We start from the raw sequence: 22,319 nt of genomic DNA, 5'->3' as shown, positions 1-22,319 counted from the left end.
AACACATGGGGACCATTGAATAGGCCCCTTCATTAACCACCAACCCCGGGAGGAGAGGGTGTTAACTGGGGGTTGTTGCTGAGATAAATTTGTCCCAAATCTGCCTTCCTTTCTATTTTATGCTGTTTTATTTTTGTTTGGATATTGAAGTCACACTCATTTTCTGTGGGTCTGTTAATCCCAAGCAGCCTGTTCGGCCGCCATCTTGTAACCTGCAGTTCTGCTTTCTTATACAAGGGGAGAGCTGCCCGGGCAGTCAGTCATAGGAGCTAAACCTTACAAGGTACTTTTTAAGTTAACCAAGAGCTTAAAGCTGGATCACCCAGGGAAGACTCTGCATCACAAGGTATGCCTGGGAAAAGCCCAGGGAGACTGAGGACTGATGTATGACAAGGGACCCCAGAAGCTGATGAGTGGAAAGCCTTGTTGATAATTGAAACCATGGCTGGGGAACTAGGGCTTGATCTCAATCACAATACTGAGTCATCAAGCAGATGAGAAGTGCCTGGAGGGCAGACTCACGACCCCTGATATTGTAGATGACAGAGCACATTTTCTAGCCGCACCTTCCATTTTCTCTTTGTCCTCCTTCCCCTCACAACTGATGCTGTATGATTCTAGCAATAAAAAGGCCAGGATCTTTCTCTTCAGCAGCATCCTGCATTATGTAGCCTGTTACATGACTCTCATTTCTTTACCAGTGTGGTGTTGCCTGATGCAACTTCTCTCTACCTTTCAGGAAATTGGGGATACAATGCCTGGTCATACATTACATGTAATCACAGAATGACCTCTGTTCCCAAGAGGTTACTGTCCAGTTATTGGTAAAATGATGTGTACACACATTAGGGAGATGTCAGAGGGTAAGCCTGATTGAACTCTGTACAAGGAGAAATGATGGAGATGAATCATCATTGTTCAAGTCATTCATTCATTCATTCATTCATTCATCCAGCCATCTATTCATTCTCCAAACACTTGATCTGGTGCCCTTGATTGTTGGCTCTATGAAGCATGGACCAGATCTGTCCTGCTCATCAATGTATCCCCAGAACCTAGCACCATGTAGGGAATGTGATGAAGGCTCCCCAGGACATATCTGTAAAGCCAGTGAATAATGGTACGTGGGAGGTGCTTATTGAGTCAGGATCATGAGATGATCAGCAAGACCGCAGACTACACAAGGCCCCTGCAGTTGATAGGGACTCAGTTTAAGAAATAACTCAGCTACTTATCAAGTTATTGCATAAATTGTTTAGTATCCTCAAGTCTCAGTTTCCTCATCTGTCAAATGGAGAGATGAATAATACACACCTAATGGGTTTTGTGAAGATTCAGTGGTACAACACATGGAAAGCATTTGGTTTAGCACGCAGTCAGCCTGCATTAAATAATGCAGTGTCTTAAAGTCTCCAGACCAGAATTATTTGTTGGCCTTTATTTTCTTTGCTCTCCATGAGACACTGGTATCTGATTAATATGCAGTTGTCAAGAATTCATTTAAAAGGAAATTAAGAGTTGGCTAGTGGATCCATATTCTTCACTCCAGTTTGATAGGAAAGGCTTGTGTGAAAGTCAACTCACTTTGGGAATATGATAAAACAAATCAGCAAGTAAACAACAAATGGCTTTCCTAAGCTGCCCTGAGGACTGGCAAAGAGTCAGCCCAAACCTCTTTACTCCTTGTCCAAAGCCTGTGAACATCCAGGCCCAGAGGTAGGGCCATGCCTGTCCCCTGAAAAGAACTTTTGTTTCGCCCCACTGGATCTCCATACTAAATCAGAAATGTGGCTTTAGGCCTTTCAGAAGTGTTTTCCACCAAGATTGAGGTCTAGAATTGTGTCTTGTGATAGACAGAACCCAAATGTAACCTGAAAAATCAGTTAAACACAAGTTTCCTTGGCCCAAGTCATCTGTATGATGGAGGACACGGTGTGAGACACCACCTGACAGTCCCTCCCGGGGTCAAGGTTTACAAACAGGGATGTGAAAATATCCCAGAGAGTGGCCTAGTGGTTCACATGACTCCCACCTCTACGGCTTGAAAAAGGTCACTCTTTCATGTAGCTCCAAGGGCTTTGCAAACAAAAAAATGGGCATTTTTCTCCTACCAGCTCCATGACCAGCTGCCCTGTAAGCAACTAAGAGTGGAATTCCTTGGTTGTCAAAGATTCCTGACCTTGTGCCTCTAAGAGGCTTCAGTGCAACCTGGCTTCTCAGTGAGGGAGAGAGACAGGATGCAGCAGCATTATTGATGAAATGCTGTGGTGTCGCCCTTTTTAATTGAAAATTTTGGTAAGAAACTATTTTCCCTATTGCTCTTTGACAGATGATGGATTGGTTTGCTAGAACCATGCTACATTTCCCAATAGCACCTTTTAAAACCACAGCAACAATCCACTTCAAGGTGGCAGAATTTCCTTTTCCAATCTCGCTGCGGGAATCACCCGTGAAAACCCCTGGCCGCAGATTGCTGTCTTCTCGCGTAATTTTTTTTTTAAGTTATGATAGAAAGCGAGTGAAGATGATGGAATTCTCAAACACTACACCTCCGAGGGAGGTATTTGTCCCACCATCTTGCAGATGGGGAAACTGAGGTTCTGTAGTTAAATAATTTTTCCTAAATCACATTTGTAGTCAGTGACAGAACCAAGAGTCACAGTCAGGATTGTCTGATGCAGAATCCTATGTTCTTTCCATGAAACTATTCTGTCTTCTGCAGAACAATGTCTGGCATCAGATGGCTATGATTTTTTTTTTTAAAGGCTGGTGAGATCCACTCTCCCTCTTTTTATTTATTTATTTATTTGTTTTTTTGAAGAGGCGCTTACTAGGGTATGAGTTGTTTTTCTTTGCTGGAAGGTAAAAATCCCCCCAAAGTTGAAGTGCAATTTATATTTAGTGAAATCCACAGGTGACATTTTACAGTAGTGATCATTGAAAGAGGCAGGTGCTCAGCTACACCAACAGGCCAGTAAGGACAAGATAAATTTGAATCATCCAGAAAGTTCCCCGGGTCCCCTATGCTCCATGCCTTCCACCCACCTCCTTTTAATAAACATCTAATTTCTGGCACAACAAATAAATATCTCATGTCTAGGAAGGCCACCCAGCGCACAGTAGGACCTTCACTATCTAGCTGCCCCATCCTGTGCCATCTTATTAAGTGCCCTTATTCGCAAAGAATTTATAAAACAGAACCAGCTCCGAGCCAGCTCTAAGCCCTGGTCGCGGACACCAAGGGTGACATGCCAGACTTGACGGGGAGGTCACATGGCTTCCCTGGGTCCCTGATGCGGACCCTCCTTCGGGCTGGGGTCCAGCTGCGTGGGCAAACCTAGGGCTGCATCACTGTTTCCGATGACAGGGCTCTGAGGGAGAAGCATCCCAGGCGGGTCCACTTAATTTTAACTTCATCGCCCTTCTCCTGTCACCCCAGTTTCCCCTTGTTGTGAGTGATGAGACTGTAGAGTTCATATCCGCAGCGGGGATGTGGCAATTTGCGTGTCCTCTGGCACGCCTGGGAGGCCAACCGGAAATGTCTAAATGGGGCCGGATCTGTGCTCTGTAATCACTCAGATCACAGACTGTCCCTGCGTCTCCTCTCAGCTGGCAGCCTGATGGATCTCTGTGGAAATTGTGCAGAAATGCTGAGGACTTGGGCTTTCCAGGTAGATTCCCAAGAAAAGAAAGGGAACTAGGAGCGCAGGTGGAACGGTGCAGCTGGAGCCAATGTGCAGAGGCCGCTGCACGGGCTGGAGAAGAAGGGGCTTGGCCTGCCTTGCAAAAACCCTGTCTTAGGGAGAAGGCCTTTCCGGGGGGGGGGGTGGTGGGGGTGGGCAAAGCGTCATCATTCTCAGCATCCTTTACTTTAGGGAAGGAGTCGCCAAGGGGGCCTGCTAATAATGTGAGATTTCCCCAGGGCTCCCTCAGCACCTCTGAAACAGAATGCAATCTGGAGAAAGGGATTTATAACCAAAGTTCCAGCCATTAGGGGACTTTCAGATAACAGCCTTTAGGGAAACTTCCAAGCCTCGGGAAGAGTGACTCTGTGGAGGAACTGGAAGTCATTCATTCATTCAGCAACATGCTTCCAGCACAGACATCTGGCATTTAAAGTGGCATCAAAAAAGAACCAAAACAAAACCCCCAAAATGAAGTCGCATCAACAGAAGCTGTTCCAACCTTGAATTTGGAGCTAATAACACACCCCCCACAGGATCCAAATTCATCTCCTGTCTACAAAGGGACCTCTGATAACTCAAATTCTCCATTTGTTCTTAGGGACCGAAACCTACAGCCAGATTCATACCTAAGAGCCTCTGCTTCTCGTACATCACCCAAAGCACCATGGTCAGTTTCAAGACCTTCTTGGAACCTTCTGTTGGGTGTTGATATCTTGACACTGCTGCAGAGCCTTGCAGAAAGAGGCACTCATATCCATGCATTGGCAAACCTGGTCCCTCACCCTGCTCCCCGGGTCCCCTGAGACCTGCCCCCCTTGGAGGCTGCAGCTGGGGCCCGGGGGCACCCCTGGGTATGAGGGCGCAGTGACCACGGGAAGCTTGGAAATGCATCAGCATCTCTCGATTGTTATTTTTTAGGAAGTTCTGATGGTGACTGGGCAGTGGCGACACTTAAGTCACCTAAAGGTACCGTACGGCTTTTTGTAGCTCTCTTGTCCAGGTGTTGTTGGGTTTGGCATTCATCAGTGACGCACAGAGAGTCCCGGTGTCTGTGTGTGACCACGTGGGGTGGACCTGCCGTCCGTCTAAGTGCCGGTGTGTAGGTGTTGTGGTGCATGTGTGTGGGGGGCTGTCTGTGCTCGGGGGTCCTTGTCAACGGATGTGCTACTTCTCGATTCCCAGGATTCATTGCCTGAAGGAAAAGGTCACTATCAGAAATCACCACAGGTAAGACATCTAGGAAAGGTGGTTTATTCTTAGAAAGCTACAGAGGCAAGTGGCCAAACGCGAGGTGAATGAGTGCAGGGCAAACACAAGTTTAGAGGGAGAGATCAACAGTCGCGGTATGGGCCCCAGGTCTTGTGCACGATTTGCTCTTCAGGAAGCAGAACGAACGCTGTCTTCAACTTTCCCAAGGCTGCGTGGGGAGCAGCCAGTTAATGGGGGGCTGACCTGAGTCTGCATGAACTGGGTGATCAGCCAGGAGCTGACAACAATGTAGCACCCGCCCCCTTGCACCAGCCAGAATACTGGGCCCTTTACACCACTTGATCGCTGACTCTCCAGTGACCCGCCTGCACAGACATCGCCAGCGCCTCTGGAGGGGAGTGGGTGGCATCTGAGGGGGCACAAGTCCTGCTTGGCCTGAGCCACCCGGCTGCGGTGGAGAGCGTGGTTTGCCCCGGCACTGTCTGACTCTGGTGCGGGCCGGTTCCCTTGCCATGTGATGCCACAGCTCTTGCCAGAACACACCAGAATCACATTCTCTTCTTCCTTCGCTCCTTAGGCTTTGCTGGTGGTGGGAAAGATGGCGCTTCCTGAGGGTGTGGGGTAGAAACCTTCAGTGACCTTGAACTGGAGGACGTTGTGGGCTCGGGGCAGGAGACCGTCTGGCCTTTTCCCCGTTCTCCCAACACAGCTCAAGTGGAGAGGGGATTTTGGGGGGGTGGACTGGAGTTGGGGACACCCACTGAGGGCTCTTGTCGTGAAGGGTAACTCAGAGATTAAGGTTGAGGGTGAGTGCATGCGTGGGGAGGAGCCGCGGGCCCACCCTTGTCTCACGCTGAGACACCTAAGGGTGCATCATAGATCGAGACCCTTTGGGAGATCTCAAGCCCGGAGTCCCGATCCCCACCTCAGGCCTTCTGACTTACTGGGCTTCCAGCGGGGCTGAGGGGGTTGTGTTGCTAGTAGCTTCCCTGGAGAAGATGATGCTGCTGACTTGGGGACCCCTCTTTGAAAACCACTATGGGGGAGCAAACGAGCTGAGAACAGACTCTTTGTCTAGCTCTGCAGCTGTCCTTCTGAGGGTCACTGGGGCTGAGAAACGCTGGGGAGAGAGGGGCAGGGGGCATTGCATTCCCAAATGGAGGGCCAGAGCTGCTGTTGAGAACCCCCTGCTAACCCAGTTGTTCTCTTGAGAGGCAGATTTTTGGTCTTGCATTAGATAATAACTGTTCACATGTCAACATCCATTTTTAGAAATGCAAACAATTTGGAACATGACAGACCTACTAATTTGAGCATAAACTTTTTTCTCCCTCCCCTGTGAAAGGCGAGGCCACCGTGATCCCATGATGGTGCCAGAGGCTGTCGGCTGCCCTGTCCTCCTGGGCTGTGTCGTCTGGGCAGTTAGAAAATAGTTCAGGACGGGTCACAAGCCAGGGGTTGGAAGTTGTTTTTTTCTACCGATGCGGGGCTAACTTCACCTGTCCTGCCAACGATACCTGCCTTGCCCGGCAGGGGAGGAAGGGTGTCCCCAAGGGGCCAGACCCAGAAAGAGCACTGATCTTCCCTCATCTTCTCTCTGCTCGGCCTCCAGACCTGTGTCTCCATGAGGCAGGAGACATGGTTGTGGGGTTACGAGGTTGTACAGTCCCTGCCTTCCATGCCCCACCACCTTCAAGGAACTGGTGAGATGGCAGAGGCCCACCCGCTTTGCAATCATGGCCTCATCGTTTGGGAGTCTTGTCACCTGCCCCGAGGCTGATGGGAAGATGGGATGGGGAACCATGGCTGTCGTTAGACCTGCCATATGGAAAGCGATAGACGTATGAAGTCTGTTCGTGGTATTGTTACTACTGCTATTATCAGGTGAGCAAACGGATGGCTCCGAAAAAATCTCACAGTAATGAAAACTCAAACTGCATGTAACCTGTGGTTTCCCAACCACTTTTTTTTTTAAAAGATTTATTTATTTATTTATTTATTTATTTATTTATTTATTTATACAAGTACTGGGTACAGTCAGAAGCACGGGAGGGTGAGAGAATTCACCAGAGACAGAGCGGGGAGCAGAACAGGCAGACTGACTGAAATGCACTGCTGAGGGGAGCAGCGGGTGGCAGGGGAGGTCTGCGCGCCATGTGGGACCCTTGCCGGCGTCCGGGGATCGAACTGGCGCTGCAGAAGCTGCGGGCAGCTTTGCAGCCCAGGGCTCAACCGCTGTGCCACCGGGGAGGCCCTCCCCAGCCACTTTTAACACCTGATTTCTTTTCTCTTCAGAAAAGCTGCTAATACCCTCCCATCTCATGTGAAGTCCCCTCAGTGCTTCTGAAGCCTACTTTGGACATGGGTGGAGAGTAGGCAGAGGGGGTGGCTAAGGGGTGGCTTTGCAAGAGAAAATGCAAAGCCCCTGAGAGATCCAGCCCCCTGCTTCCCCTGCATTGGCTCTCACCCAGGAGCCCAGGCGTGTCTGCCTAGACGGGACTCAGCAAACAGGACTCCAAGCTCTACCTGAGGGCACCCCTGCAAGTCGCCCTCTAGTGGCCACGCTGCTGCCCAGGCCCAGCTCTTGAGTCCTTGAATCTTATGTCCAGCCCAGGCTGGAAGCTGCCACTACCTTGAACTCACCAGCACGCGCTCCTGCTCAAGATGAAGCGTGTCTTTGGAAATCTATTTGGCCAAAGGAATCTTTGAATCTGGCCTCTCCCTTACATAGTCTGGTGCTACACTGGGGCCTGAACTTGAGGGGAATTGATGGGCCCAGGGGTGCTGGGGGCCCCCAGAGGTGCTTGATTTCGATGCAGGAGTCAGCACAGGTGTATTAGAGATGAGACTTCATTGTAGGTGAGAGTACTCACTCAAGAAAGGGAGTGTGGGCAGATTCGGAAGAGAATCACGTCCTGGGTCTTAAGGCTGCAGATAGAAATACTTGCTCACAGATGGGGTTTGGAACGGGTTCTGACCAGTTTTGTTTAACAAGACCCTGGGCCTTAACAAGCTGTGGATACAATAAGGTAGGAGAAATTTTACAACGAGTGGCACCCAGTGTGAGGAAGCTGAGCTAATAGGGTTCGGGGTGCTTTGCTTTGGAATGTGCACGACTGTTTTTGCAGCGACTAGATGGGGAGAAAAAGGGGCTGCAGCCTTTGTACTGAATTTTTGTTCTGCCTCCAGCTGGCTAGGTTCACACCGTGGCTGCATCACTCCCTCTAGACCAGGTGCCATGTCCCTCCCCTGCTTGGCGCTCCCACTCCAAGTTCCTACCTTTCCAAAGTAGAGGCAAGGAGAGTACCCCTAGCCCACAGGTTGGGGGAGTAGTTTTAGGAGACAATGCATGAAATGCACTTCAGGGAAGTAAATTCACTTCACTCAACCTTTCTGCATTCACAAGAGAATCGCTGAGTCCCCTGAGATAAATGAGGCGGCCTGAGGTCCTACAGGAAAATTACCTGACACCCAGGACCAGGACCTCGCCCTCACAGCATGGCTCAGAAACTTGATCCAGAATGTCTGCAGATGCTTGTTGCAAATACAAACTCCAAGCCCATCCCCTCCTAGTTGCTGGGCCCTAAGGGGTACTGGGCCTCAGCCTTTTTTATTCCTTCTTTTTTTCTGTGAATCTTCTGGGTAATTCTTATGTAAATGAAAGTTTGGTTCTACCCTTTCCCAAGAAGCAGATGCAAACTCAATTTGTCCTGGGACACCAATTTCCACAGGCCAGCACGCCTCCAAATGTGGGTATTTTTGCTTCTTGCTGAAATGAAACAGTTTTCTTCATTAGGGGTTTGAGCTGGGGCTTCAGCTGGAGGAAAGCACACTGGGTAGACAGGCCCAGATCTGTCTTCCTGCCCTGTACCTGCTGCGGAGGGGAACGTAGCAGGCGGTTTACTCAGTATCTTTGGGCCTTCGTGTTCATTTGTCAGATGCAAAAAGATGATTTCACTTTGTCATCTTTAAGAGGGTTTCAATAAGATAATGTGTGTGAAATGGCTAAAACAGTCTCCAGTACATAGTAGGGACTCAATAAATCCTAGTTCCTTCTTTTTCCCCAGAAAGTTGATGTGACCCAGCGATAAATGTCCTCCTAAGAGCTGCTCCACAAGGCGGAGGCCATAGAAAACTGTGTGATTGGGCTTTTAGCTCTGCCGGAAAGTCAGGGTGCGGGCATCCTGGGGAAGAAGCCACCGAAAAGCAGCCTTAAAACATGACTTCAGGGCCTCCCCTAGTGGCACAGCGGTTGAGCACTGGGCTGCGAGGCAGCCTCTGCAGCGCCAGTTCGTTCCCCGGCCGCCAGTGGGAAAAAAAAAAAAATGACTTCATAAAATTGAGGCTTTTGCAATTTTCTGATGCAGGTTATTGGTTTGCTGTGAGCAGAAGGATACAGAGCAGGTGAAGGAGAGGGAGGGAGGGGGTGTTTTTTTAATAAAAATTCAATCCCACCAGCTCCTGAGTTCAGCCTCCTTTGAAAAGCACACAGCAAGCATTAGAGTTTTGATGAGCCTCCTTGGGCACCCATAGGGCATGAAGGAGCCGAGGAGGGTGCTCGGCTGTGCAGAAAATGCCATCACGGCAGATTGCGATGTGCATCACCCCGGCCTGCAGGTGTGGCCCTCTGAGACGAGGCCAGCTGGAGCCCGTTCATTCCACACCCCAGCAGCACCTTGACTGGTGCCCAGGGCACACTGTAGATACCCCCATCAATAAGTTCTTCAGTGAAGCGGGCACAGTATTTGAAGAGTGTCTGTTGTCATTTCTGAAGAGGCCTCGGGAGTTAGGAAAAGCAACCGGGCAGTCGTCGGGAGAACGGTTTCCACGCGCTCCCGTAAAGTGGCAGGTTTGGGTGGGTGATCATTGCCCCCCTCCGTCTCTTAAGTTCCCAAGCTTTGCGCTGCTTGGCCTGCCTGGTCATCAGCCCATCCCCAGTCAAATCCTCCTGGGTGGGGGCAACGAGTTGGGCTGTTGTGCCCCCTGGGGATGGAGGGATGCGCCATCCAAACCGCATGGATTCAGGATGGGAGGGAGGCGAATCCCTACCTGAGAACTGGGTCCTCTTCATGGAAGTGGGGGGAACAATGTCTGACACGTGTAACAGTCATTTCTGGTTAAAAAGCAAGCTCCGATCTCATGGTTTAAAACTGATTTTTTAAAATTTTTTTAATTTCATATATTTTTTACATCATGTTTCATTTTTGCACAATGTATGCATTTTCGTCTTGGTTATAGTCCCCATACAATTCCCACCCCCTTGTTTAGATCCTACTCCACCCCCCCACCCCAGTGTGCCCCGGATAAAATAAATAACTAAATAACATAAAACTGATTTTGCTCAGCATTTACTGCGATCAGGAGTCTGGCTGGTGATGGTGCTGCTGTGAGGGTCCTTCCAGTCCTTGCTGAGTTCAGGCTCGGGTCTGGGCGTTTTCTGGCTGGCGGCGGGTACAGGCTGGAGTTTGCTGGCATGACTCGGGGGATGCGGCCCTGCTCCAGGTGTTCTGCGTCCTGGGGGCAGCAGCGCGACACCCTCTTGAGATGACAGAGGTGCAGGCCCGACGGGCCACGAGGAGCGCCGTCCAAACTTCAGGGCGCAGGTGTCTCCCCTACATGAACTCAGAAGCCAGGGGCCCGACCGGAAAACAGGATCCTCCTCCATAAAACGCAGGTGGAACGTGAAAGGGCCGAGCAGTGAGGTCACTCATGCTTTCGTCTAACGGGATCCCACATCTTAGAATTTTCTCCTTTGACGTGGTCCTTGGTTCAGCCGCTGGGGAGAGGTAAGTAAGACGAAGGAGAGTGGACCTTGATTTATTTCATGTGAAAAAATTCCAGTTGTGTAACATCCCACCCACGGGAAGGCTGACAGGGAGACGAGACCCACGGCGAGTGTGTGACCTGCGCTGTCCAGTGGAGGGAACAGCCGCGCGGGAGGCTCGGAAGATGGGACGCGGGCTCCACCTGCCCTGGTCTGCAGGGGCAGGACCCGCTTTGTTCAACAGCCTTTCAGAAAATGGCGACTGCACAGCAGGACTGCCTCTGGGAAGAGACAAAAGGCCTGAGGTTTCAGAAGCCTGTTGGCAGCCAGACACTCAGAGCGGGCTCCCCGCGGCCACAGAAGGAGGCCCCGGGCTCAGCTGGACAGCGTCGGGCACGCTCCGAGCCCTCACCCACAAAGGCGGCGACAGCTCCTGCGGGGAGCCTGGGGTGAAGACAAAAAGGGCCAGGCTTTTGGATTCATCTTCCCAACTCTTCTCTTAGAGCACGGTGGCTTCAGGATAGATCAGGGGGCGCTGCGGGAAGAGCAGGAGCCCCTAGTTTTCTTAGGACTCCGCTCACGTGTGATTCCCCCACTTGGATCTCTGCAGCAAGGGTGAGAGACCAGCGAGCCCAGACTGACCCGCCCTCAGGACAGTCTCCCCCGCCTCCTCCCGGCCCTCTCCCGCCGGGGAAGTCAGGCTTTGTTTTCTGCTTTCTTGTTTCACCTGCTGAGACAGCCTCGGGACTCAGTGGCTCGCTATCTTGTCTTTCGGGAGAAGAGAGAACACAGATTCTCCCCTTTTACATTTTAATTCTACTTGTGCAGAGAAAAAAATAGAGATGCAGAAAATATGCCATGGAAGTAGACAATCAATCCTGTCCTGTTGAGCCAAAGGCCCCCACAAATCCAGGGCTTAAAGGAAAGAAGCATATTTCTCCTCTCTCCTGGAACGTCTAGTGAGTGGTTCAGGCTGGTGGGGCACCTCTACTCAAGCCACCACCCTGAGGCCCAGGTGCCTCAGCTATTTTCGCTTGGGCACCCACCATTTCTGTATGCCACCCCCCGCCATCATTTACATCATTATAGTTGGTTTCTTTTTTTTTTTTTAAAGATTTATTTGTGCATACAAGAGCTGGGGTACAGGCCAGAGGTGCAGGGGATGAGAGGACTCACCAGAGACAGAGTGGGGAGCAGAACAGGCAGATTGACTGAAATACACTGCTGAGGGGAGCAGCGGGTGAGACAGGAGAGGTCTGCTGTGCCATGTGGGTAGCTTCCTGGCTGGGGATCAAACTCATGCTGCAGTGCCTGTGGCTTGCTTCATACTGCTGAGCTTAACCCCTTGTACCACCAGGGATGCCCTATAGTTGGTCTCCGCCACAGCCTAAGAGAGAAGAAGAGAGGACCTAGAACAAGAGATTTTCTTTTAGGCAAGTGAGACGAAGTGGAAGTTGGAAGTTGCTAACATTCAATTTTGGAGTTATACTTAGCTGATACTATATGCTGTATACTTCGATCAGTTATACTTACGTCAGAGTTAGCTTCCAAGAAAGTTGGAGAAACCCAGTTTGGAGCTGGATGGCCAAGTGCTTGAGAAGAAAAGAGATAGAAGAGATCGGGAGTAGGAGGCTGCCACCACATCTCAGACAGGGCGTCCGAGCAAGGAGTCCTACTGTGCACCACACATAATGGTTTGCGCTTTTGTGTATCATGAGTCATTTATTTTCCCATTGCACTCTGCAAAGTCAATCTTATTGGCCTCGTTTTATATGCCTTTTATTTTCTGACAATGAGAACAGCAGCAACCACTGTCCATGGGATAGCTGTTACGAGACAAGGACATTATACAAGGTGCTTTACACAATTTACGTCACTGCCCTCAGCCCCCTGCCACGCTGGCAGTTATTTTTATTTTTCTGGTGAAGTTTAGAGCACATAGGTAACTTGTTCAAGGTCTCAATCTTTTAAGTAGAAGAGCTGGGATTTAAACTCTGCGCTCAGAGTTCAGGCTCCTTCTACCATGTTGTAAAGATTTTGCAATCACAAAAATCAGGCGTGCATTCTTCTGAGCTTTGTTATAGACGCTGTAAACCCAGGGCGCTGCATCCTGCGAGCTCTTAACCTCATCAGTTCTTTCTCGCTCAGCATCCTCAGATCTTGCTGCTGAAGTCTTGCTGGTTCCAAAACTCTTAAGGGCTCAGTGTAGGATTCCAAGCCAACACCTTGGCTTTATGTTGTCATCACAAGTGATTGCTGCTCCTCGAGTGGTGGAGAGGGGGCAGGAGAAGCACAAAGCAAAGAAACGGTGGCTAACATCTCCAAGTCCGAACCCACAGCCCTGTTGTGGAGGGAATCAGTGCGATGGAGCGTGAAGTGCATGCCCGTAGCTCCCTCAGTGACTCAGAGTGGGGTCACGGGCCAACCAACTGGGAAAGATGGGTAAGGAGCTTGGCGCCTGTGCCAGACACGTGGCAAGACCTGCCGAAGAAACCGCAGTCTCCTCTCGGTCCCATGAGAGCTACGTGGCCCTTAAGTCAGTGCAGTTCTGAGGGGGGACACCGTCGACTCTGGCTGGCCAGCACTGCAGATAATGGCGTGCACCCCGGGGGACGTGAGACTCATGTCTTTAGGATGCAGTGGGCAGCCTGGATGCGGGGAGCAGCAGAACCCAGCAGGGAGGGTCCCACATCACCCCTTTCTGCTCCCCCACCTCCAGGAAGAAAGAAAGAAACATTTTGCTTTAGGAGGGAACTTGGGGCTTCATTAAACTCATTGGAGCTTATACTGTAGGAAACAGACAACACAGAAGTAACCGAGAAAGCTCATTTCAGGGTGTGCAAGCAAAGATCATGAAAATGGGGAGGTACCAAGAGCGAGCAGGAGAGGAGAGCGCGCTTCCGATTGGCTCAGCAGGAGTGCTCTTCTCTGAGGACAAGACCTTCTATCTGAGGAACTTAGGAAAAGAAGGATTTGCAGCAACATGGACAGAGCTGGAAGGGATCATGCTCTGCAAAATAAGCCAGAAAGAAGAAGAAAAATACCGGATGGTCTCACCCATAGCAGGAATTTAGAAAACCTAAATAAGGGACCAGGAAAAAGACTAATTATAATAAAGAAAAAAATCAAAATCAACAAGCAAGACACACTACGGGGGTGCGGGGGGGAAGGGAGAGGAGATGAAATTAGGGTCAAAAGAAGGGGGGTGGAATTATATGGGGACTATAACCAAGATGAAAGTGCATACATTGTGCAAAAATGAAACATGATGTAAAAAATATATAAAATAAAAATTGCTTGATCTTCGTAAGGGCAGGAGGACACGGAGCAGGTTTTCTATGACCCGAGCAGACGGGGTAAAGGAGGAGAGGGTCCTGGAGCCCTCAGTGGCTTTTGCAGGCTTTTATTGGGATTTACCAGGCCCACGGCAGGCAGGGGTGCTGGGGGGCCGGGAGGCTGGCAGGCCTCTCCACTCTGTCCGGGCTCTCCGGCCTTCTCTGGTGCTCTCTGCTGCTCTCGTGGTTCTTCTCTCCATTCGCTCGTTCTGCTTCTGCTGGCGTCTCCGTGACGCCGCCCTTAAAAGCCCAGTCATAGCCCAGGTGAATCCCATCTACCTAGGTCCACACCCTATTCCAGGTGCCGCCCTCAGGCGTGCATTCGGGACCGCAGGGTTCTGTCATCCGTCCTAATGGTGGGAGGGCAGAAAAGCCTGATATTGTTTCACTTACCCTACATTCTTACAAAAAAAAAAAAGGAGGATCCAGACAGGCAGCCAATAAGAAGAGCGCTTTGACAGAGAGGGGAAAACACAGAGGAGGCCCGTGGCCCTGAGATGTGATAAACTTGGCGTGTTCTGGATCAGAAAGCGTTTCCATGCGTGCCGGGCTGCGTGGTGTCCTCCACACATGCTTGTGCGCTAGAGCCTCAGAATATGGCCAGGCTTGCAAACAGGACCTTTGCAGACTGAATCAAGTATCAGAGAGGTTGTACTGGCTCAAGGTGTTTCTAAGCCTGAGACCGAGTTCTTTTAGGAAGAGGGAGGGTCGGGCACATGGAGGAGACGGCCGCCTGCAGCCAGAGACATGATTGGGAGATGCGGCTCCGGGCCCAGGATGAGAGGATTGCCCCCCCGCCACACCCCACATACGCCCCGAAAGTTAGAAGAGGCCGGGAAGGGGCCTTCGCAGAACCCGCAGAGGGAGCACGGCCCAGCTGACACCTCAGCTTCAGGCTTCCGGCCTCCATCACTGTGAACGAACCAGTCCCCTCTGTGATGGGTCTCTAATTACTGTGAAAAAGATGAAGATAGAAATAGCCAGAAGTCAGGTCATGCAAAGAACGTGGGCATTAGTCTTAGGCATGGTGGGAAGATGAACCACTCATTCCAGCACGTTCTTGGAGCAAAGATGGAGAGGGAGGCTGTAGGGTAAAGAAAATGTCAGGCTTTTCTGCCCTCCCGCCATCAGGATAGATGATGGACCCTTGCAGTCCTGAATGCATGCCTGATGGCGGGCACCTGGAATAGGGTGTGGGCAAAGATAGATGGGATTCACCTGGGCTGAGACTGGGCTTTTAAGGACGGCGTCACGGGGATGCCAGCAGAAGCTGAGAAAGAAGCAGGAGAAGCCGAAGAGAAGCCAAGAAGCAGAAGCAGAGAACACCAGAGAGCCCAGAGAGAGTGCGGATTTGCTGGGGTCTGGGAGGCCTGCCAGCCTCCCGGCCCCCCAGCGCCCCTGCCTGCCGTGTACCTGGTAATCCCAATAAAAGCCTGCAAAACCATTGAGGACTCTGACTCCTCCTTCACCGGGTCTGCTGGATCAGAAAACCTGCCCAGTGGTCCATTCCTGCCTCTACAGAGGCGGAATGAGGAAAGCTTAGGGTGGGATATTGCTCCTTCCACCACCTGAGACCCGAGAAGATCCCCAAGTGAGAAGAGCTGTAGGAACCCCGCCCTAAGGTATCTTTGGGCTGGAGGAAAGCAGGTAGGTGGGAGGCCTCCTGCCGAGACCCTCAGGTGTGTGGCTTGTTTGGCGAGCTGGTTATTACCTGTCTCCATTGCCTCGGGAGGGAGGCTCCCGCCCACCCGGCACCTGTACGGCGTCTGCTGCTAATTAAGAAGGAGACAGATGGAGGAAGGTACAGTTTAATTTTACAGCCTTGCTTCCTTCAAGGCAATTAAGCTCCCTGGAAGGAAAGCACCTTTTTCATTCTTTTCTTCCTCTTTTTAAATGAAGAAAAATCAAACAGGAGAGGAAGGCGCTATTGAAGAGCTCACACATCTGTTTCCTGGTTGGCTTGTCAGCCATCTGCCCACGAGGTACCAGGGCTGATGAGGTTAATGCATTTATTAATGGGGCTTACTAGGCTGTTCGGCGAATCTGTTATTTCCTTCCCAAGGAACTTTTTCATGTACGCAGGTAGGGACCGTGTCGCACAAAGCCAGGAGCAGCCAGGTGAGGCCTCCTCCGGGTCCAAATCATGGGGAACCAGAAACACCGAAACGAGAGCTTGAAGCAAACTGCATTTCTCGCTTAGGGGGACAGTTCGCACACCTAGCCAGTGACCGCAGCCTTGTTCTTGAAATAATCTTGAAACTCACACGTTGAAAGACAGTTTCATGCCCCGGGCAACACACAGGTGTGGGCTCCTCACTAGGAGACACCTGGGGGCCTCGCGAGAGGGGCAGTGGACAAGTCGTAGGTGTGAAGGCTCCCCTCTTACCCACAGGCGATCCCCTCAGTGCTTCGCTCTGCTGCTCAGATATCCTTTCATTGACTCAAAGCTCCCCTGCTTCTCCCACTACAGGGCTTTTGCAAATGACCTGCACCCCAAAGCTTAGTCACTTAACCAACATAGTGATTACTTATTGGGTTCATGATTCAGGGCCCCCGGGGCAGCACTTCAGGGAGGCTGGATTAGTTGTTCTTGACAGGTTTGTTCAGCCCTAGGTCAGCTGGCAGACCCCCGCTGGCTGTGTGGTCTGGGATGGGTCCACTGGGTATCGGGGTATCAGGAGGCTGTCAGGCATGAGGAACATGGGCAAGTGGCCTCCTGAGGCAGGGTTCGAAGAGCCTGAGAGCAAAAGCATCAGAACTTCTAAAAGTCCAGGCTCAGGACTCACCCAGGTCACTGCTGCAAGTCTGCAGGTCAAACAAAGCCAGTCACAGGACTAGACCAGATTCAAGGGCGGGGAAGTAGACTCCACCTATTGATTCTTTTGCGATTTTCTCTTTTCCATTGTTATTAGTTATCAAGAGCAGTGTTTAAATTAAACCCCCAACCCTAGCAGATCAGAACCATAAGCAGATCTTTTCTATGGTCAGGGATGTGGAAACGGCTAGGCTGGCTGGTTGGCTGAGTAATTTAGTAGGTTGCAATAAATCTGTCGGCCAGGTTGTGGTCCTACCTAGACCTGGAGGGTCAGGTTCCAGGTGGGCTCACTCAAGTGACTGCTGAATCACACTGGCCTCAGTTTCTCCCCAATGGCCTCTCTCTGCAGGGATCAAGTGTCCAGTGTGCTCACAACATGGTGCCGGCTTCCTCCAGAGTGTAGACTTTACCTCTTGATAGAAGGAACTGCAAAGTGCTATGGCTATTCCTGTGATACATCACACATCCCCTCACCTGGGGGGCTGTTTCTGTTACTCTTTGTCTTCAGATTGCAACTCAAGGACTCCTTGCCTCACCAGCCCCCCGACCTGAACAGACCAAGCCCCCTTGGAATTCTGTTCACAGGGCAGAGTAGGTGTTCAACTCACACGGCAGGTGGAGGGATATGAAGAGGGCAGAGGAGAGGGGCAGTGGGTGGAGGGATGCTGCCTCTGTGCTAAGTTGGCTGCCTGGCGCAGAGCGAGAGCTCAGTAAGTGTCTCTTGGCTTGAATCCAAATCTTCTTCCACAAGCCAGGACATAGGCAAAAATATATATGTTGACGCATTATTCCAGAAGTATGCTATGTAGCTTATAGATCTCAAATAATTTCTTTGAGGACAGGTTTATTAGGAAAAGGAGGGAAAAAAGAGAAAGAGAGACACCTGCATAGTCACAGGCAGCAGGAGAGCTGCCTCTGTCAAATAATTTAGCGTCACAATAAATCTGGAGTAGTCACATTGGCCCCGTTAGGCACCAAGGAAATTCACAGAAATTCATGTGACACATTTAATGGCAACATTTGCTTCATTGTGGTGATTTGAAACCAAACCAGCCCTATCTCCAGGACTTGCCTATAGCGATGGAAAGTGTGAGGTGACTTTCCTGAGGTCTGTCTCAGAGGGGCTCAGGGATCTCGTAAATGCTCCTAAGACTGGTGATAGCTCTTCACAGAACTTACTTCTTTATACTTTGATGGAATTGTGGGGATATGGGATTCTTCGGTCACTCTCTGTCTCTCCCTGGAAGAAGGTTCACCCCATGAGGGTAGGGACTAGTTTCTGATTCTTCTATTTCCAGAGCCTAGCCCATGGTCTGTGCCTGTTTGATGAATGACTAAGTGACAGAACAAATTGTTTGAAGGCTTTTGCTAGACAGGTGACATGGTGAGTTTTGCAGTTTAGAAACCTGCCTTTGACTTCAGTGTGGAGAATGGACTGGAAGAGGTGGAACTTAAGTATGGAGGCCAGTCTGGTGGCTGAAGGAGAGCAGTGTTCAGTCTGCTGGCTGAAGGAGGAGACATGCACTAGGACCGAGAAGCATTACTCAGGTGTGGCTGGAAGGATGTGGTGGTTTCACTGTGGTGCTGGAAAAGAGGAGGGAGACTCCAACAGCTGCCCTAGGCTTCTGGCTTGAGTGAAAGATCGTGGTGTTTCTAGATCTGAATGTTGATGGCTCCAGGCTTGGCCACCATGAGTGGGAGATTCTGTGAACCCATTCTGAGATTACTGGGTACATGAATTTTGAAGTCAAAGAGGGAGATGAGAGCATCCTGTTGAAACATTGTCACAGTAGAAACCTAGAACTTTCCTCTAAAGGGCTAGGAACTTGGGGTTCTGATACCAAGTCTCGTGTACCCCACACCACCTTAAGTCATCTGTGGAATTTCAGGAATGTTTGCTTTTTTCACCTTGACAGATTCCAAGGTTCCCTGTGGTGCTGACATCCTGTATCTTCAGGCAGCTCTAGAACTCAATGAGAGGGAGACTTTGTCTTCAAAGATTGCATTGGTCAGAGCTATCTGCATGAACAGGAACATAATCCCAACTTGAGCTGTGTTGAGCCTGGAAAGTTAACATGTGGCTTCCTGGGGTGCTGTGTCTGAGCAGAGACTGGGCTCCCTGAGAAAGGGCGGTGTGATCAATGTCTGCCACAGACACAGGGGCAAGAGAAGAAGCACCCCCCCACCCCCCCACCTTGTCCTGAGACCAGTTTTCCCTCTGTGGCCTTCAGAAGCACTGAGCCATGTCTGTGGGCTGAGGGTCTACCCGGCTCAACCACCCGCTGTGGGTAACCCTAGTTAAATCATTTCCTGCGCTGGGGTTTGACAGTTTCCTAATCTGTCCAGCAGAGGTTATAATTCCCATCTTTGCTACCTCTTGGGGTTGTGAAAAGGATCAGTTGAGAAAAGGAACATGGAATCGTGATGCTCTCCATGAATATACATCAACCCACACCTGTAACAGTGTGGGATGTTGCAAGTGTGAACGAGAGAGCAGCAGATATTTCTGGTCTCTGGAGAGATGTAAGTTAAAAGACTGATGGCTAAGAAATGAATTTTTAAAGTGGAGAGGGTATTAGAATAATTGTAAGAGAAAAATAGGCGGTCTATTAAAATTATGAAATAAATAGAGAAGGCAGGATGGAAGGAAGGAGAGAAATAGGGAAAGCAGGAGGAAAGGAAAGGAAGGAGTCAATCAAAGCTGCAGCGTGTGGTAAAACGGAGTGACCCCGACCCAGCTCTTGCAGCCTCGTTAGCAAAGTCTGTCAAGGAGCTTGCTCATGTTTACACCTCTTGCAAAGTAACTCCACTTCAGGTAATTCATTTCAAGGCTGGACAGCAAACATTTTAGGCTTTGTGGGCCCAGCAGTCTCTGGCACAGTGCTCAACTCTGCCATCGCTGGGCAAATGTAGCCCCGGCCAATCCATCAGTGAATGGGCATGACTGAATTCCTGTAGCATTTTATTTACAAAATGAGGCCATGAGCAGATTTACCACCCCTGATGTAGAGACTCAGGCAATATTTTAGAAGTCTTCTAAATTCTCAACACAGAGAAAGCGCTACCCCAGAAGGTTCTCGTCTTAGCCTTATTTATAGGAGCAAAAATATTGGCACATCTTGAATGTTGCTCAATAGAAAGATTGATTAATTTTCATAGCTCCACTCACTGAAATGCTATGTCGGCATTAAAATGCTATTAGTCATTTATAAGCACACAGAGAAATGCTTGATCGAACATAACATGATAAATAAAACTGTTATTATAATAGTAACGATGATAGTGGCGGCCACGAATGTGTAAGCACTTCACACTCATCATAACATTTCACCCCCCCACAACCCTGCGGGATATATATTTTTTTTTTTATTGTAACTACTTTCCTTATGCAGAAGCTGGTGATCATAAAAGTTAAGTGATTGAGTCGGTGACTCCGTTGGGGGGTAGCAGAGGTAGGATATGAACGCGGGTCTGCTTAATCTCTAAAAAGAAAAACCAAAGCAAACAAAGGCACGAAGAACCACCCTCTCCCCTCCGCCCCCCCACCCCAGTGAGACCCTATTTATTTTGAGACCTCAGGAGTAAATGCACTAAGTGTGACCCCCTGGTCTTGAGTGCTGCTGGGGACTCGATGGGGGACATTTGTCAATAGGTCACTGTTGTCTCTAACGAGAAGGCGTCGGTTTAATGGTGAAGAAACAACACTTGGGTTTTATGGAAAGCCAGGATGGCGGAGTTCAGGGTGTGGCTTGGGGGCATTTGGGGGAATCTAGAGTGGACAAACTGAGTCACCATAACCTGCGGGTGACTCGGATTCACCCTTTTCCTGGGTCATGCCTGACGCGCGGCGATGGGCCACCCAGCCACAGTGTGACCATTCAGCAATACACCAAAGGGGAAACTGAGGTACACGCTTTCCCCCCTCTGGCCCACAGGGGCTGACTCACCTGGCAGCAAAGCCCCCGGCCTCTGGGTCCTGTGCAAGGGGCAGGCCGCCCTTCTGTCCGTCCCGGGTGGCGTGTGTGGCGTGTCCGTGTGGGCTGCTGGGTGGCTGAGACGCCGCCTGGGGTGGACTCCCCGTCCCTAACTCTCTCATCTCTTTCTCTCTCTGCTCTCCCCTCCGCCTCTCCCCGCCGCCACAGCCGACAAGGTCAACGACGACTTCTACTCCAAGCGCCGGCACCTGGCCGAGCTGGCCGCCAAGGGCAACCTGCCCTTGCACCCCGTGCGCGTGGAGGACGAGCCGCGGCCCTTCAGCCCCGAGCACGGGCCGGCCAAGCAGAACGGACAGAAGTCCCGCGCCGGCAAGATGCCCCCGCACCCGCTGGCCTACAACGCCACCGCCAACTTCAAGGGCTGGGACCCCAACGAGCAGTCTCTGCGGCGGCAGGCCTACGGCAACAAGGGCAAGCTGGGCACGGCCGAGTCGGGCTCCAGCGACCCCCTGGGAACTCGCCCCCAGCACTACCCGCCCCCACAGCCATACTTCATCACCAACAGCAAAACAGAGGTGACTGTCTGAGCTCTCGCCGCAGGGAGCATCCTGGAGACCACACTCAACTGAGAGGCAAAAAATTCCCCGGCCCGCACCTTCCCTGTCCTCTCCCCACCCCAGCCCGGCCACCCTCCACATGCACTGACCCCACCATCACCTACGGGTGACGTGGAATCACGCTTTTCCTGGGTCACGCCTGACACGTGGCGGTGGGCAGCCGAACCGAAGCATGAACGTTCAGCAATACAGCAAAGGGAAACTGAGGCACACGCTTTCCACTTCCGGCCCACGGGGGCTGACTCACCTGCCCAAGTGGTAGGGCTGAAATTTTCTTTTCCTCCTAACTTGAAACTGACATGCATGACGAGAAGAAGACAAGCAGCACCATGAAGAGCAACTGTCCAGCGGAGCACATAGACCACTTGCCATGTGCTGTTTCTGGGTGAGGGGGGTTGGGGGACAGAGGAGGAGGGTGGACAGAGAGGGGTGCCCTTGAGAGGAGGTGTGGAGAGGGAATCTGTGCTGTTACAAGCACTTTTTAATCCCAAGAGGAGGTGAGGTGGACACAACATTTTGCCAAGCACCTAAGACATCACTGGACCCTAAACTATTCTATTTATAGGCCTTTTCATATCTCCCATGTTGGAAGCAAAAAACACACCTGCAGACTCTCAGAAAAAAGAAATAGACCCTGAACCCACCGCCAGAATGGGGTGAAAAAGGAATGTTTGTGAGAATGCCCTTAAAGGCCACGGCCATGGAAATGGGGTGGCAGGGGGAGAACAGGCTCTTGTGGTGGGGGGCGGGTCCAGAGAGTATTGCCTAATTTTTTAAAAAAGCAAAAGAAATCACAAGCCCACCACAAAACAGACAAGAACAGCAACTTCGTTTTTGTCCCAAACCGTCGAGACAGGAAATCATTGACCGCGATCCGGGACAATTTTAACAATTCACTCTTGGAAAGTGGACAGGAGGAGAAGGGACCCAGAACCTTGGAATTTGGGTGATTCCCTCT

General features: G+C 50.8%; 1 protein-coding gene across 1 annotated transcript in view; it reads left to right on the top strand.

The window, feature by feature from the left end:
• SHISA9 (shisa family member 9) overlaps positions 1–21,616 on the top strand; it is a 239,807-nt gene extending 218,191 nt beyond the window's left edge. Inside the window, exons 4-5 of the mRNA XM_037504568.1 lie at positions 4,605–4,652; positions 20,952–21,616. Of these exons, the coding sequence (XP_037360465.1) occupies positions 4,605–4,652; positions 20,952–21,331 (428 nt within the window). The 3' untranslated portion in view covers positions 21,332–21,616. The remainder of the gene's footprint in view (positions 1–4,604; positions 4,653–20,951) is intronic.
• The last annotated feature ends 703 nt before the right edge of the window (positions 21,617–22,319 follow it).

This window comes from Talpa occidentalis, unplaced genomic scaffold (assembly GCF_014898055.3).
Source record: "Talpa occidentalis isolate TD23 unplaced genomic scaffold, MPIMG_talOcc4v2.1 talOcc4.12, whole genome shotgun sequence".
In the NCBI taxonomy this organism is placed as follows: domain Eukaryota; kingdom Metazoa; phylum Chordata; class Mammalia; order Eulipotyphla; family Talpidae; genus Talpa; species Talpa occidentalis.
The sequence above is the reverse complement of the archived record's forward strand: the minus strand, read 5'-3'. Positions and strand labels throughout refer to the sequence as shown.